The following is a 15,685-nucleotide window of genomic DNA, read 5'->3' as shown; positions in this document are numbered from 1 at the left end:
TCGCGGTGAAAGGAAACGCTCTTGAGCCACCCATGCCCTTTTGTTCAGGGGTGAGTGATCAATGATATCGTCTGGCATGATTGCATGGAATCCGAGTAGATATTGACCCGGTGTAGGCCATTTAGATGAGTCCTGCGTATCTGGCCACGTAGCTGCAACCGTGACTGGCGTGAGTTCCTGGACATCACGTTCAAAGAAAAGGCCATAGTCTCCGGAAGGGGAAGCAGTCGCTGCAATGCAGAATTCGGCTTTGCTGTAGACGTCGCGCATACGGGCTGCTTCTGAAGCCCAGTCGCTAAGATCATCTTGGAAGATACATCTTCATGAAGTTAGCAACGACAGCTATGATCTTGAGGACAGGGGTATTACAAAGAATCGATCCAGATGTAGTGGATCTGGAACTTGCGTGTGACGGTAATTGCGTCCTGAAATGTCTTGGATAACAGGGACCATGGAATTTCCTCTTCAAACATACTCACAGTGGACTTTGTCAACACGGTCCGCTGTTGTGGCGCGCCCCAGCAATGCGAAAGCACAGTGTAGCCTGCCCCAACTTCGGTATTGGCTCCTTCACAAAGTCGCACAGCTTGGTCTTCGGTAGAACCGACGTATAGCACTCGTGTTGGCATGAAGTCGTTGTAAGGAGCCAGATGTTGGCATTTAGCGTGCACCTCTCGGCATCTGCGATGTTGTTCTACGAGCCACGAGATCGCTTCGTCTTCGCCTGTATTACGGGTAACGTGTGGAAAGTGTAGATCAGGTCTTGCTATAGCACGAGTTAGCACCCGGTGATAACATGGGATAGACGTAGAAATGCTCTACTCACATTCGTATGCCTCCAGACTAGCAGAAGTAGTATGAATTCCACTTTCAAAGCTGACCATTGTAAGATCTTCGAGATGAGTGTCTAACTCGTAGGTTGTCGGCTCTATTTCATAAAGATAGGGCTGACCTGTCAGTATTAAGAGCAGATTAGCTCTAGCAAAGACTATGTCAAAAGATATGGTCATACCATAGGGCCGTTTCAACGCTTTGTAAAGCCGAACGCAGATGTCACAGCGAAGCTCAAGTGCCCTCCGGAAAGAGCGCGCGTCGTTGTGGTGGACGTACTTTTGCCGTGAACCCTGGTTTTCCCACTCGTCTTCATCAACGTAGGCTGTTCTATCGCTTCGGAGAAGAGCCTTGCAAGGCTCGCAAAGCTTGGTCTGCGACGCGGTGGGTAGCCTCGCAGCTATGTCTTCTTGTGGGAAATAGGACCAGTCCATTGTGGCAGGAGGAGAAATCGTATTTTGAGGACTGCTCATACTGGCGACAGTATATAGATGTCTACCAGAGAGGATGGTGTTCCTGATATAGTTCCGACATATGCAGGTGATCAAGCTTGATTGAACGTCAATTGCAACCCCTCACTTCCAAACTTGTAGTAGTACAAGGGTGGCAATCCTTCTTGAGACTATTGGCACTACCAGCACAGCGCGATTTCGTTGCGATTCGCTACATCAGAGTCCCACGAATTATGACCCCCCTGCTGGCGGCTATGCATCTCAAGGTTATCTCAAGGTTACACATGACGGCATCACTCCGTGCCAGCGCTTACATCCGGAGAACGATTCTATCGACCTCCTAAACGGAACACTGCGATAGTGACATGAGCAGCCATGTTCATGACAGTCTGGTCAACCATAGACCAATACTTGAGATTGACCTGTTGCGGTACAAGAGTATCCATGCATTCCCAAACGATGATCTACAACTTCGGAAACCTAACCCTCAAAAACTGATTCGGCCACGCAACATCCAACCCCAACTGCCACGCCACCCTAAGCACCCACTCCGGCTCCCTCATAAACTGTCTCGCAACAAGCACCACATCCGCCAACGGCTCCTTCCCCTCCGTAACCTTAACCGCAGCCTTCGCCTCCTTCGCCACCTCCTCATCCCCAATCCTAGAAATCGTCGACGCCGCACCCCCCTCTTCAACGATATCCCTCGCTTGCTCCGCCTCAGTAATCAGACCTACTGCTCCGATGAAGAGACTGAGATTCTCTTTCTTGAGTGCACTCCGGATCTGGGCGGCGATTTTGATCTGGTAGTCTTTGGAGTCGAACATGTTGATACGTTGGTCGGGGTGGTTTCCTCCACTGCTTACGTCGAGGAGGTCGATGCCTAGACCGGGGAGAAGTTTTGCGAGGCGAATTGAACTTTCAACGTCCCAGGTCCCGCGTTGCTTTCCGAGATCGGTTTCTTCCATCCAGTCTGTGGAGCTGATGCGGAGGTACAGGGGCATGGTGTCTGGGATGACAGCGCGAATGGCCTTGGTGATTTCAACAAGGAGGCGAGTCCGGTTCTCGAAGGACCCGCCGTAGGCATCTATACGTTGGTTTGTAACGGGGGAGAGGAATTGGTGGATCAGGTAGCCGTGCGCGCCGTGGATTTCGATCACGTCGATACCGGCTTTTACTGCTCTTTGCGCTGCGTCGGCCCAGTCTTGTACGAGCTCTTTGATCTCCTTTTCGCTGAGAGCGCGAGGGGCCCAGTATCCGCTGCTCTCGTCATCTGCGGCTTTCTCGTCCCATGCCCATTCTTGGCCGCCCATGGGACCGACGACGTTTGTTGGCCAGCCATCGGCGTCTACGTCGGCTTTGACGCTGACTTTACGCTTTCCGCCTTGTGTCTTTTGCTCGCCGGCGATCCAGGGCGCGCATGTACTTGCCTTCCTTCCTGCGTGTGCGAGTTGGAGACCACTCTGCGCTCCCTGGCTCTTGATGAAGTCTGAGACCCGCCGCAGCGCAGGGATCTGGGAATCACTCCATATGCCGGGGCAGTTTGGCGAGATTCGTCCGTTGGCTTGGACGCCGGTGGCTTCTATGAAAACTAGACCTGCGCCTTTGAGGGCGTAGTGGCCGAGCGTTGCGATGTGGTAGTCTGTCAAGGCGCCGATGGTGGGGCCTGAAGATGCGGTGCTGTATTGGCACATGGGCGCTACGAGAATGCGGTTGCGGAGGGTTGTGCCGCGGATGGTGAGGGGCGTGAAGAGGGTTGGTGTTGTGCCATTTTGTTTGGTGTTTGGGGCGGGCGTTCCTGGGGAGGTCAAATGTTGGGGGGTGAAGTATGGGAGGCCAGGGACGCCTTGGTTGTAGTCTTGGGGTGCCATGTTGCGATGTCGATTCTAAGGATTTGGGTCGACTATTCTTGTATGAAAGAATATGGAAAATTATAAATCAGTCGGGAAAAGGTGCTAGAAGAAATGTCCAAGTCGCCTACACTAGAGCACGCAATGCCGTTGATTTGTAAGTATCTTTTGGCGTGGAGATAGTTGCCGAGGTACATCTGCACTTGCCTGAATCAGAAGGTGCTCAAGCTGCAAAGGCTTGCGAGGTTCAAGCCTTCGAAGAACTAAGCTTCGTCGAAACCGTTCATGATCTTGATGCCTCAGGCATTGTATCCGCCACTTTGTATGACACCGCGGAGCCTCCAACCAGCACACACGTACTAGGGAACGCGGCCTCAGCGCCCATAGATTACATCAACGTCATATGGTTAATGGCTATCCTTTCGAGTGGAGAGACTCTCAAATCTGGACGCGACTGAAACTAGAGCTGCCGCAGAAGAAGGGTCCGGTGCTCATGCCTACGCGCGAACTCAAGCGCGTCTCCATGTGATGTGCTCGATGACGTCAATGTAACCGTCACTCGATATAGTGGCCAAACTTCCAGCGCAAGTCGTGCAAGACAACCAACCATCTACATTTACAACTCTTCAAACTATTCCCTACGTACCTCTGAATCCTTCTTCTTACGAATCCACCACACACATCAACATGTCCGCCGCACCAAACAACCCCGGTCTCGTCTCTTCTCACGCCCAATACGTCAAGGGCGCCGCTGAGGTACGTGACGACTCGCCTTTCCAACCCTTTCATATACAGAGCAAGGCACTAACTTCTTCCCAGGAGACCATTGGAAACGTCACCGGCAGTGAGCCATGGAAAGCATCGGGTGCGCAAGACAAGGAGCAGGCCGTAGACGCCATGAAGGCAGCATCAGCGAACCGCGACCCCAGCCAACAAGGAATGGGTGGTATCGAGGAGAAGGCAGGAAACCTAGTTGGCTGCGAGGGCATGCAGAAGGAGGGCGCTGAGAGCAAGAAGGATTAGACGGCTACTGCAGTTGTTGGAATGGAATAATTAATGAGAAACGAGGCACCAACGCTGCTACATTGACATGCATATCATATGACTTCTCTGCAACATGACTACCAAACATGTGTTCGTACGTCATTGCCTGCGGTATCGTGGAGGTGAAGGGCCGACCCTGAGCTTCGGTGGTCCGTGTGAGCCTCGAGCTTGAGCTTCTCGCAATCGAGCTTCAACAAACCACAAACTTCGCCGTCGCATTACCCACAGCCCCTCACCAGTCGCGTGGATCTCTATACCTCAGCAATGGCACCTCCGATACGCGCGCGCTCAATCAAATCAGACTCCTTCCACGAACACTTCCGAAAGCTCAAGACATCCGTGTACCAAGACAGCCCACGCCCGAACGCCGTATCATCCTCGCACTACATCCGCACGCTATCATGGAACGCCTCTGGCACATTCATCGCGACAGGTGCCGCAGATAGGACACTGCGCATCTGGAACCCTGAGAAGACGAATGCTAAGAACTCGACTGAATTGCGCACGCCCAACACGACAGCAGCCCTCGAACGCGTTTCCTTCCACCCAATCAACGAGAACGAGCTCGCAAGCTCCACGTCCGATGGCATGGTCAGGTTCTGGGATATACGGTCCAAGGCTAGTGTGGGCGAAGTCAAGGTCGGCGAGTGCCCATTCACGTTGGCGTGGACGCCAGATGGGAACGAGTTGGTTGCAGGTAGAAAGGTTAGACCCCCTCCATAGCCATGCAAAACATACATGCTGACATTCCCTAGGATAATCTCCTTGTCACCATCGACCGATCGACCCTAAGCATCCTCTCCGAACACCAACAAGTCCTCCAAACAAACCAATGCGTCTTCGACTGGTCCGGCAATCACCTCTACACAACAGCCGGCGACGGCAGCGTCAGAAGCCTACGTTACCCGTCTTTCGAAAACGCCATGACTTTAAATGCTCATACCTCTGCATGCTACGCTGTATCACTATCGCCCAGCGGCGAATACCTGGCAGCTGGCGGAGGCGATGCGCTCATCTCACTCTGGGACACACAAGAATGGATATGCACACGGACATTGGAATTGACCGGCGGCATCATCAAGTCAGTCGACTTCTCCTTCGACGGCAGCTATGTCACTGCGGGCTCCGACGACAAGGAAGAGAAGAAGATTCGCATCGCGCATGTTCACACCGGAGAGATTGTACACACGGTCGATGTGCCGACTCCAGCGTCCCACGTTGCCTGGCATCCGTGCCGGTATATCCTCGCATACTCCGCGGACAATTTGGGGCTGAAGATTATTGGGGGTATCAGCTAGTTGGCATATGAAAAGCACAAAGGGAATGGCGTTCACCAGGTCTGCAGGTTCGTATGATACCCATCGTAATCGGAAGTCAACGCGCAGCATGCCGCGGGATCTTTTTGCAAGCGGCTTATTTCCGTCTGTGACGCAATCATTGTGCTCTATGTCGGAGTAGCAAAGTCCGTCTTTTCCTCTGTGAAAGTCAAGTCACTTTTCTGGCATCTTCCGTATTCTCTCCAACCTTCATCACCATGGACGTCTCAACACCAATCAGACCAAACGACATCTTCTCGGCGAAAGGGCTAGTGGTGGTCATCACAGGCGGCGGCAGTGGTACGTTACTCAAGCTTCGAGCTACCCCACCAAGCCCCGCGCCCTCACGCCTCGACATGCTCGAGCTCAAAGTATCCGTAGCCAGAGGCTTACACAATCACAGGTCTCGGTCTCGCCATAGCATCAGCACTCTACCAAAATGGCGCTGAGCGAATCTACCTCCTCGGCCGCCGCCGCGAAGTCCTCGAAAAAGCCGTCAACGACCTCCAAGCCAACGTACCGCGCGACTCCAACAGCACCGGCACCCTCCACGCCCTCCCCTGCGATGTCACCGATCTCTCCTCCGTACGCGCCGCCGCAGATACCATAAAAAAAGAAATCGGCTACGTCGACGTCCTAATAAACAACGCGGGCGTCATCGGCCCCAAAAACGGCGCCGACATCTACAAAGCCGAGTCCATCCAACAGCTCTCAGAAACCATGGTCGCTGGATATGATGGCTGGCAAGACGCCATGGCAATAAACACGCAATCCGTCATCGGCGTCTCCGCCACCTTCCTCCCCCTCCTCGAAGCAGCAAACACACGTCGAGGCTGGAGCCCCGGAAAAGTCACCGGCACAGGAAACGCGCGCGCCCGCTCCACCGACCTCGCCACAAAAAACGGGATTGATAGCGACGACGACCGCATGGCGCACATCATAACCATCGCCTCCGTCGCCTCCTACATGCGCTGGGTCTCCGCCGGCCTCGCCTACAACGCCAGCAAAGCGGCCGCCGCCCACTTGGGCAAGATGATGGCGACGTTCCTGTCTGAATGGGGTATACGCAGTAATATTGTGTGTCCCGGGCCGTATCCGAGTGATATGACGGCTGGTCTGAATCCAGTGTATGGGACGAATCAGATTCCGCAGGGGAGGATGGGCGGGATTAAGGATATCGCTGGATTGATGCTGTTTTTGGTGGGGAAGGGGGGGAGTTATGTTAATGGGACTACGCAATTGACGGATGGGGGGCGGGTGGGGGTTTTTCCGGCTGTTTATTAGAGGGGGTGTCCAGGTGTTGGCATGTGAGCAACGAATAGACTATGACAGAGGTTGCAGCATACTCGGTTTTGAATCTTGATATGTGAGTGATGTATAGGAGGGTGTGTACTTCTAGCAGCCCTTGATTGACGGCAGTGTCGATGTTGGATTGCTGTATGCTCGATGTTGAAAATCTCTAATCCATCATCGACGGTTGGATGGTACATGCTGGAAGTGTATCGTTGTTATTCATTGGCATGCTTGTCAGGTATCTATGTTATGACTGCTTCCATCCAATCCTTTCTTCCGTAATGCCATGATCGCTGGAATAATGCAACTCCTCTCCAGCAACCCAACTCAAACAGTCTCCATCCTCATCCTCCCCTCCCTCCTTTTCTCTTCCCTCCTTGCCCTCCCAAGCGCCGACTTTCTGTCCTCAGCGACCCACAAGCTCACAATCGGCATCATGCCCATCTTCTTCTCTACTCCGTCCTCTTTCTCATTGTTGGGCACGTTGAAACCTGGTTCTCCATTCGAGAGAATCGCTCCAACCATCGAAATTCCCCGTTGAATCGATGACCTACATCCGACCCAACACGCCCCTCACACTCCCCTGCAGGACCTGGTTCCCCCTCACGCTAATCTCACCGATACCAGTGTCGCCTCCGGAGCCGCCGTTAAGCCAGCGCTGGAGGAGCGCGTTGCTCTCCATGGGCTTGATGTTCTGAGCCGCTGTACCGACTGTGACGTGTGCAGTAGGATTGACAGTTGTGAAGAGCAACTCTTCCGTCGTTGTACCAGCTGCGCTATCGATCTGAAGAGTACTAGAGCCATTCAGACGAACTACGAAGCACATGATGCGGTCGTCCCACACTATGCGCTCCATTTGTACGTCGCATTTTCCTAGTTCTGGCTCCCAGGTACCTGTAGTGTTGGTTCGCTGAGCAGTTTCGTGTAACTTGCTGAGTTTATCCCAGTATCCCTGGTTTTGAGATGCAGACGCGCGGTGGATGAGGGTGACGTGGAATTCGTTTTGGACGCGTTTGTTTTGCTTGAGTTGCTTGTACATGCTTGCGGTGTTTGCGTCTTTATCTCTGAATAAGGATTCGAGGATCGCGTTGATGCGGCCGGGGTCGAGGCGGACGGAGAAGTACTCCATGCGTGGCGCTTTCTTGGGCTTTGGTGCGGGCTGGTTTTGCTGGTTGTGGGCTGCTCGTTGACCGTTCTGGGGATTCTGGTTGCCCCTCTGGTTCTTGTTGCCTTGGGAAAGATCCATCTTAAAGTCTGGTGTGTAGTCGTTCATGGCCCACTGGATGGCAGCGTCCATATCTGGGTCTGTCGGCATTTCTTTACCGGCGAACAGGGCTGGGTAGGTCTCAAACATCTTTGCGATGATCGTCTCGAGGTTCTCGCGCGAGTCGACCGTAGGGTCGAGGTCGATGACGAGATCGAACAGATCATCTGGCTTGTCCGAAGGGTCGACTGGTTGGAAGCGATGCATGAAACCTTCCATGATCTCGACAATCTCGCCCCTGCCTTTCGAGCCTGCTTGGATCGTCTGATGGTTGTCTCCGCGATCGAGCACGCGCTTTTGTGTTGCTTGTCGGATGCGATCGTAGTTGGATCGATCGTGCACATAATGTAGTGCGACGAACCGGGCATCAGACACGGTCTTGGAGATGTCATTGATGATCTGGTCGCGTTCGCGCTTTTGGTGGTTATTGCGATCTGCGATGACGACGGGATTTGTGACGAGCATTGAGGAGATGGTGTCAGCGAAGATTTGACCGCGACCCTTCTTCGCTTTGACGTTGTCGTTTTGGAAGTGGCCCCAGCCGAACAATTTCACCAAAGCGAGAGCCAACGTTGTCTTTCCGCATCCGATAGTCGCAATAGGGACAAGCACAATATTCCTGTCAGCCTTCTTGCTCTCGACGGGCCCGTTCAGCTGCTCCTGCCTGATAATATCCGCACCGGTTGTTCCGCGGAACTTGAGGAAGTCGTCGCGCATCTTGATGATGCCGTGGTTCGCGTTGTACTGTTTGGCTAGACCTTGGTTCTGAGCAAACTGCCGGCGAGCAAAGTCTAGGTACTCCTTTGTGATGGCCTCGTGTTTCTTGTACCGCGGTGGTTTTCCAGCGATCAAAGCCCTAGTGCACTCACGCCACTGCCGGTACATGAGATATGGCTCCTCGAACTTGTACTTGAAGAACCAATCCACATACGGCGCACCCTCGGTCTCGCGCGCCTGGCACCGGATAACGAAGCCTTCTGTGTCGCGGCCTTCGTAGTTGCCCGTCTCGGCGACTTTGTCCAAGAACTTCTTAACCTCCTTGACGTCGTTCTCCATAACGTATGTGACCTTCCTCATGCCCCATTCCTCCGCGAACTTGTCCACCAGGTGGCCAGGGTATGTCGCGAACTCGGGTAGGTTGAGGTTTATGCCGTGGACGTAGAGACCAGCCTGCTCGGGGGTGTATGCTAGGACGTGCTCTTCGAAGTCGTCGTCGCACAGCTCCGCCACCAGTGTCGCGTTCATGGATCGGAGTGTGCGGGCGAGGTCCTCCTTCCTCTTTCCAACCGTCGCAACATGGCGCTCGACCCACTTCTCACCTGCGCACGCATGGCTGAGCTCTTCGCCTCGTGGGCCGGTGGAGTGCTTGCTGCACACCAACAATGTGCCATCATCGAGGCCGGATATGAAGATGATGCAGCCGTTCTCCTTGACGCTCAGCTCGTACGGGCCCTGAGTGTGTTGCTCCACGTTCTTCCATTGAGTCTTCGGGACCTCGCCGTGGTTGAAGAACTTGTCGTAGCCTCGTGTGGCGATCTCGTAGTTGCCGTCGCGGTTCTTGTATGTGAAGAGTCCTCGCGCGTATGTGGGGAGGTTCGCCTTCTTGTAGTCCCACTCGTTCATCTTCCACGAGTCGACGGTGCGGCCATTGGGGAGCGGGAACGTGTGCTTCTTGACGGAGAAGCCGCCCTTGCCCTTCTTGCCTTGGTGCGCCTCGAGGGTGTGGACCAGCTCGGTGATTTCCTTCGGGTCTTGGGGCGCATACGGTGCTTGGTCGCGGTGCGCCATGATGGCCGTCGATCGGAAGGACCGTGAGAGCGTAGAGGAGGTTCGAGTAGCGCTTCGCAATGGACGTTGTATCTGGAGGAGAGGCGAAGGTAAGCGAAAGGTGGTGGGTGGTGCAGTGCAAAGGCGTGAGAGCGGGGAGAATGAAATAAGACGAGCGAGCATTCGGTCAGGCAGCAAGCAAAAAGGCGAGACAAGGTGCGCAGCAACGATGAGTCAACAAAACAAGCAGGGCAAGGGCGTTTCTCACCAGAGCGGCGCTGCAAGAACAATCATTAAAAGGGCGTCAACACGGCGCAGTCGCGTTGAGGTCAGTCTAGAGTCATGGCGACAATTCTGTGTCCAAACAGCGATGAGATCACTCGCCCGCCTGTGGCTGTGGCAGGGGCTGACTCCCGCGGGGTCGAAGCCGCCTAACCCGTTTGAGCAGCATCCCATTCCTTCACATCGCATTTACGCACTTGCATATGTCTGTATGCACAACCCTGGTCGATTACTATCAAAAGCTACAAAGGATTTACCGAAAGATCCACGGACCCGCCGCTGCATGTCGCTCCCGATGTCTGTTTATATAATCGTAACTGTGCCGCATTATAGTTTCCTTACACCTTCAGCCAAGATCTTCTCAACCTCGTCCTTGTGCTTCGAGAAGTTGTCCACGAGGTTGTCCCTATCATTCGATTAGCCTCATTTCATTGATTCTCTCTTGCCTGATCAATACATACCACATCTTTGGGTCGTGCTCGTGCTTCTTCTTGCTGTTCCACGCCCAGTCGGTGATGGTGAACATCCTCGAGCTCTCCATCATAAACGCGACGGCGCCCTTGGAGATCTGCATCTCAGGCGGCGGTGCTGCACTTGCCGCTTTGAACTCTTCGTACGCGACACCATGGGGTACGAAACCGCACTCGAAGCTGATGCCTCCCGGTTGGAACTCATCCGAGCGTCCTGCGTACTCGCCATAGATCAGGCCCATGAGCTCAGATGCTCCGTTCCGGTGGTAGTAAGGTGGTCGGTAGGCTAGATTTCCGTCAGCATCTCCAGCGCATAAAGAGTCTCGAGCACATACTGTGTGAAGCCACATCCCAGCGCGGGCTGAAGATCAGGAAATCTGCAAGCGGCGCCGCGGGGTCGCGCGAAGGTGCGGTAATGACGCAGAAGATGGATGGATCAATATGATCAACCGAAATCGAACCAACATTGACGAACTTGGTCAGATCGTACTTGTACGGTACGTAGTTGCCATGCCATGCAACGACATCAAACGGTGAGTGCTCCTGCTTGCTGACGAAGAACTTGCCAGCGAGCTTGTACACAATCTCCCACGACTCTTGCTCAATCTCGTACTTCGCGACCGGGTGCAAAAAGTCCCGAGCGTTAGCAAGTCCATTCGCACCGAGAGGACCGAGTTCAGGGAGTTGGAACTGCGAACCCCAGATTTCGAGAATGTAACCCCGCGTTGGTCCTTCAACCTTGACTCTGAATCGCTGTCCTCGCTGGATGACGCAAATCTCGCCTGGCTGCACATACATAGGCCCAAACTCGGTCTGGATGTCCAAGGCTCCTAGCTGGGGCACGATCAGGAAGTCACCATCCGAGTTTACCGCCGCTCTCTTGTTCATGCTCGCATTGCAGAGGTACGTGTGGACAGCTAGGCCTTCGCGGAGTGTTGGGTCGCCAGAGCCAGCAATGCTCTTGAGACCAGAGATGAAGTCAACATCGCCATCTGTCGGGGTATCGAACGGAAGCCATGCTAGCTGTGTGGGCGAGACATGAACGCGCTTGTTCACGGGGAGGTAGTTTGACTCGGTATCTTCGTTATCGGGGAGGTCGGTCTAGAAGTTTGTCAGCAAATGAGACAAGTGATCAGACATCGTTTCGGCGCGCTATCAATCTGACTGCGCGATCGGTCAAAGCGCGCAGCCGAAGTCCAGGAAAAGAGTCCTTACAAATCCTTGGTGCGCAACGGCCGGACGCGCCCTATATAGGTAGGCCTAATCAAGATGTCAGCATCAATATACCCTCCTTCAAACAGGGTACTGACCTTCTTGTTCAGATGTCTGGGAGCGACGAAAGAGGAACCGGTCATCTGCTCTGCATACAGTCCGAATCTGACGCTTCTGGGGTTGTTCTGGCCTTTTGGAATAGTTCCTAGAAGAGATCGGTCAACTTCTCGTCGCATAGCTCGGATGTACGCGGTACTCACCTGGCACTGCCTCTGATTCGAAGCTGTTGCCGAACCCAGATTGGTACTGTGCGCATGTCAGCAGCGAACTCCAAGATATCGTGTCGTCAGTGTCAGCTCACCTCATATGGATCATTCTTCCTCGTGCCGAAGGAAGGTATCGCTCCGTCCTTCTGCGTCTCCGCCCAGTGGAAGATATTCTGGTACTCCTTTGGATCTTTGAGCTGTTCCGGCATGATGACGCGATCGTTGTGACCGTTCAGTGAAGGTACTGTATGAGATCGGTGTGAGACTAATAGATTAGACTGAAAGAGTAGACGCAGGTATGCTGTGCGATAGTGTAGATGATGATCGAACGAGAGCTTGGTAGACCAGAAAGACCCGCGTCAAAAGAAGAATGGCATTGTGTTCCTACGACCCCACACTTGCTCGACCCCACAATCTCGCGTCGCAGGAAGCCGCATCGTGCATAGCAATTCCGGTGACCGAGTTCCCACTCCTGGTAATCCTTTCGGAAATCGTCCAATCAGCGATGGCACCGACACCAGCGGAGGTGAGCACTCGTCGTCATGCCCAGCTGTCAGCGCCGACGAGTTTGGTTTGAGCGTGAAGATGCGCAACTGCCGATGAGGGTCGAAGAGGGGTAGCTCCACGGACTTGCGACGCCGGGAAAGAGCGGACTTCATGCCACGCCGATTCGCTGCTAGTATGTGGCAGTGGAGCTGTGGGTATGATTGTAAAGGCTCGAGTAAGAAAGTAGTCAGCATTTTTGGATGTACGAGTCGGAGTTGTTGGGTGGATGAAGAAGCCCGAGTCACGATTTGGAGTTGTGCTCAACACCAAGGCGTACCTAGGTATACTTTCTTGTTCGTGACTACCTAGGTACGTAGGGAGCGCGTTGCCAGACTGATGCGCATTCCTTCTATATACTACCATTTACAATAATGAAGTTGCATCAAGGCCACGCATCTATGTCGAGAGGCTATGCACGCGCATCGTAATACTTCCTGTGTGGTAGTCGTCGCGACAGTGAACGCAATGCATCGCCGACCATTCTATCTCGACGTTCAGTATCCTCATCACCAGAGACACGCCGCGCATCCTCACTCAGTCAGCCTCAGTCATAACACATCATCGCATACCTTTCCGCATCCTCCACATCTCACCACTCCAAAACAAGGCCACCAACTGCCCCTCACACCCTCAACACCTCGATCCTTCCCGTTCCATCCATCCCATTCTTTCTCCAGCTCTTCTCAGACGTCAAATCCAGAAACGTCAACGCCACAATAAATCCTCTGTCAGCCCTATACTCACGAGGTCCCGTACGACATCAGTCCCGCGAGCGGACCTCGCCTATGCACGGCACGACGACGGTGATCGAAAGCTGAATTACCAGCCTTACCCGTCGTGACACACATCTGATCTCGCAGATGCTACCTATGCGATTTCTGAACGAGGGACGACGCAACATCGCGTGTCACAAACCAGCTGAACTCGCAGCAAATATGCTCGTCCTGATCCAGACAGCGCTGATAGATTACTGAACGTGGCGAGACCCTCCTCAGCATACTTCGCTAGCAAACACCCAAAGCAGCAGCATGGGGAAGGACGCTCGAGTATTGACAGTCCCGAAGCGTAATCTCACCAAGGTGAAGCGAGTCTTGTCCGACAAGGCGAAGCGACTCCGCGCCTATCGGCATGCATCAGCAAAGTAAGCACCTTCTTCGCTGCTGTTACGCGTCTATTGCATGATTACACCTACAACAACCAAAACCATCCGGTCCATACGCACACAGCAAACCAAAGCCACACTCGCCCATCTCGCCTCACGATGCCAAACGCGATCTGCGCCACAAAAGGCCCGAATGACCATCGGAACCCACCTCCGACCCTGTGCCCTCTACCCAACCGCACCTGATATCAACCAAAATCAAGATATCAGACTTGTTCGTAGATTTGACAATAGAAACCACACACCTCCCTCGGCACCCAATACCGAAATCTTACTTTACCCATTCCAGGCCCAGCCCTTGATATCACCCATAATAGCTTGCTACTGCTAAACTTTCGGAGAGAGCGCGGAAATCATGTCGTCATTACCCTCACGGGCTCCTCTCATCTCACACTCACACACACACTCTCTGACCGCTCATTCATCGCGAACCAAACTTTTGCTTCTTCCTTTGTCAACGACAGCACAGGCTAGTCTTGCATAGTACGTCCAGGTGCAGAATCGGAACCGCGATTCGCGCCCAATAAAGAACAGTAGTGCTGGTCCCCATCTGTTCATGCCCATGCCTCTGTTAGTCGCAATCTTGACCGCCTTGACCGCCTCGCGCAATAACCTTGGTACACCATCTATCTAGGCCCACGCCTTAGTCGCATTCCTATTTTGCAAGTAATGCGCCCAGCGGCCACCAGCGCTGCGACCTGCATACCTTGCTTTGAGGAGCAAACGACCCGACCCTGTTGCACGTTGTTGTGGCGGTTGGCGTGCAGACGGAGGTGCGTAAGCGCCCATGCTTGCATGCGCAATGCAGGCGATGCGGGGTATCCCTATCCCTGTACGATGGTCGCCCTCTCCCAGTCTAGAGAAGCCATGCCACTACACCACTACAATTCTTCCCTTGATCGCGATAAACCGCCCACGCCCAAAACTCGAGTGTATTTCTGTCGTGCAGATATGTAGATCACGAGGCCCTTTTTCTTCCTCTTCATTAAAGACAGTCAGTCATCCCATCTAGACTTGTCTCGCTAGGATGAACCCTGGCTCACTATCGCTTCGTTAAACTTGCCTCGCTTTCGCATCATCTCTCCTTGCATTTACGTTCCAAGGTTTGGTAGGTTTACGGAGTAAACCAGGACTAGGGCTGTTTCTGTCGGGTGATTGCAGCTTGATTGCATGATTTGCAGCATGCGAACATATCGCGTATCGCGCGAACGAACGTAAACCCGCGCAACGGAGTTGGGAATAAGTCATGTTCCCAGGAGAGGCGTAGGCGTGTCAAATACGCAACCAACCTGCTTTCCGTCTAAACCTAAACCAGGCGCAAGCCACTATGCTATGCTGCTTTCTACCTGTGATGGCGCGATGCAACAACAACCCAACTAGTTAGAACGCGCAAAGATGGTGTCAGAGCCGTTCGCAGCGTGCGCCTTTCTGTCTGCACGCTTGGCGCACCTTGCAACGGACGGCGCATTCTCGGGATGGACCCTGTTCTTTGGGGTTGATCTTCGATCGACACTCTGCGCCTGCCTTTTGACGTACACCCACGCAGTAACTTCCCTTCCGTTCGCAGCGCCGATCCGTCCTTGTTGCTGATCGGTGCGAACTTACGACTCGTACGAACTGCGTAGTCAAGGATACAGCCAGTCGGATTAACAATCCAGTGCTGCGTAGACTAAGGCTGGGCTGGCGTTTGTAGTGAACTTCGCCACGAGGTTGGATACAGTGCATGATCAACATTCACATCCGAGGGGCTGATTTAACGCATTCTGGTAGGCCGTCCATGTGAGACACCACGACCTCCAGTCAAGTCAGTCACTCCTTCACACTTCTGGCTCGGGAGGCGGAACTGCAAGTATCAAGTATATTGAACAGGTCTGGTGGATGTCAAGAACATGTCGGGAAATCGGCTTGGAAATGCACATGTGGCGATAGG

The 15,685-nt window shown here is 53.6% G+C and overlaps 6 protein-coding genes across 6 annotated transcripts; 3 read left to right on the top strand and 3 right to left on the bottom strand.

Moving 5' to 3' along the window:
- Positions 1 to 694: 694 nt before the first annotated feature.
- J4E85_010857 (uncharacterized protein) lies at positions 695 to 1,265 on the bottom strand (the record flags this gene model as incomplete). The annotated part of the gene is made up of 3 exons (XM_051475061.1): positions 695 to 766; positions 882 to 952; positions 1,013 to 1,265. 3 exons carry the CDS (start codon positions 1,263 to 1,265, stop codon positions 695 to 697), a joined length of 396 nt encoding a protein of 131 aa, XP_051321087.1.
- A 482-nt stretch (positions 1,266 to 1,747) lies between these two features.
- Positions 1,748 to 3,154, bottom strand: J4E85_010856 (uncharacterized protein; the record flags this gene model as incomplete). The annotated part of the gene is made up of 1 exon (XM_051475060.1): positions 1,748 to 3,154. The coding sequence occupies one exon, from the start codon at positions 3,152 to 3,154 to the stop codon at positions 1,748 to 1,750; it is 1,407 nt and encodes a 468-aa protein (XP_051321086.1).
- Positions 3,155 to 3,820: 666 nt separating this feature from the next.
- Positions 3,821 to 4,156, top strand: J4E85_010855 (uncharacterized protein; the record flags this gene model as incomplete). The annotated part of the gene is made up of 2 exons (XM_051475059.1): positions 3,821 to 3,889; positions 3,953 to 4,156. The coding sequence occupies 2 exons, from the start codon at positions 3,821 to 3,823 to the stop codon at positions 4,154 to 4,156; spliced, it is 273 nt and encodes a 90-aa protein (XP_051321085.1).
- A 285-nt stretch (positions 4,157 to 4,441) lies between these two features.
- J4E85_010854 (uncharacterized protein) lies at positions 4,442 to 5,475 on the top strand (the record flags this gene model as incomplete). Its single annotated transcript, XM_051475058.1, has 2 exons — positions 4,442 to 4,882; positions 4,933 to 5,475. 2 exons carry the CDS (start codon positions 4,442 to 4,444, stop codon positions 5,473 to 5,475), a joined length of 984 nt encoding a protein of 327 aa, XP_051321084.1.
- A 236-nt stretch (positions 5,476 to 5,711) lies between these two features.
- J4E85_010853 (uncharacterized protein) lies at positions 5,712 to 6,682 on the top strand (the record flags this gene model as incomplete). Its single annotated transcript, XM_051475057.1, has 3 exons — positions 5,712 to 5,793; positions 5,897 to 6,620; positions 6,646 to 6,682. The coding sequence occupies 3 exons, from the start codon at positions 5,712 to 5,714 to the stop codon at positions 6,680 to 6,682; spliced, it is 843 nt and encodes a 280-aa protein (XP_051321083.1).
- A 3,744-nt stretch (positions 6,683 to 10,426) lies between these two features.
- Positions 10,427 to 12,256, bottom strand: J4E85_010852 (uncharacterized protein; the record flags this gene model as incomplete). The annotated part of the gene is made up of 7 exons (XM_051475056.1): positions 10,427 to 10,505; positions 10,561 to 10,855; positions 10,905 to 11,670; positions 11,785 to 11,829; positions 11,880 to 11,986; positions 12,042 to 12,087; positions 12,143 to 12,256. 7 exons carry the CDS (start codon positions 12,254 to 12,256, stop codon positions 10,427 to 10,429), a joined length of 1,452 nt encoding a protein of 483 aa, XP_051321082.1.
- Positions 12,257 to 15,685: the final 3,429 nt, after the last annotated feature.

The sequence above is a fragment of the Alternaria conjuncta genome (assembly GCF_024043145.1).
Source record: "Alternaria conjuncta strain BMP 0040 chromosome Unknown scaffold_27, whole genome shotgun sequence".
Classification (NCBI taxonomy): Eukaryota; Fungi; Ascomycota; class Dothideomycetes; order Pleosporales; family Pleosporaceae; genus Alternaria; species Alternaria conjuncta.
The sequence above is the reverse complement of the archived record's forward strand: the minus strand, read 5'-3'. Positions and strand labels throughout refer to the sequence as shown.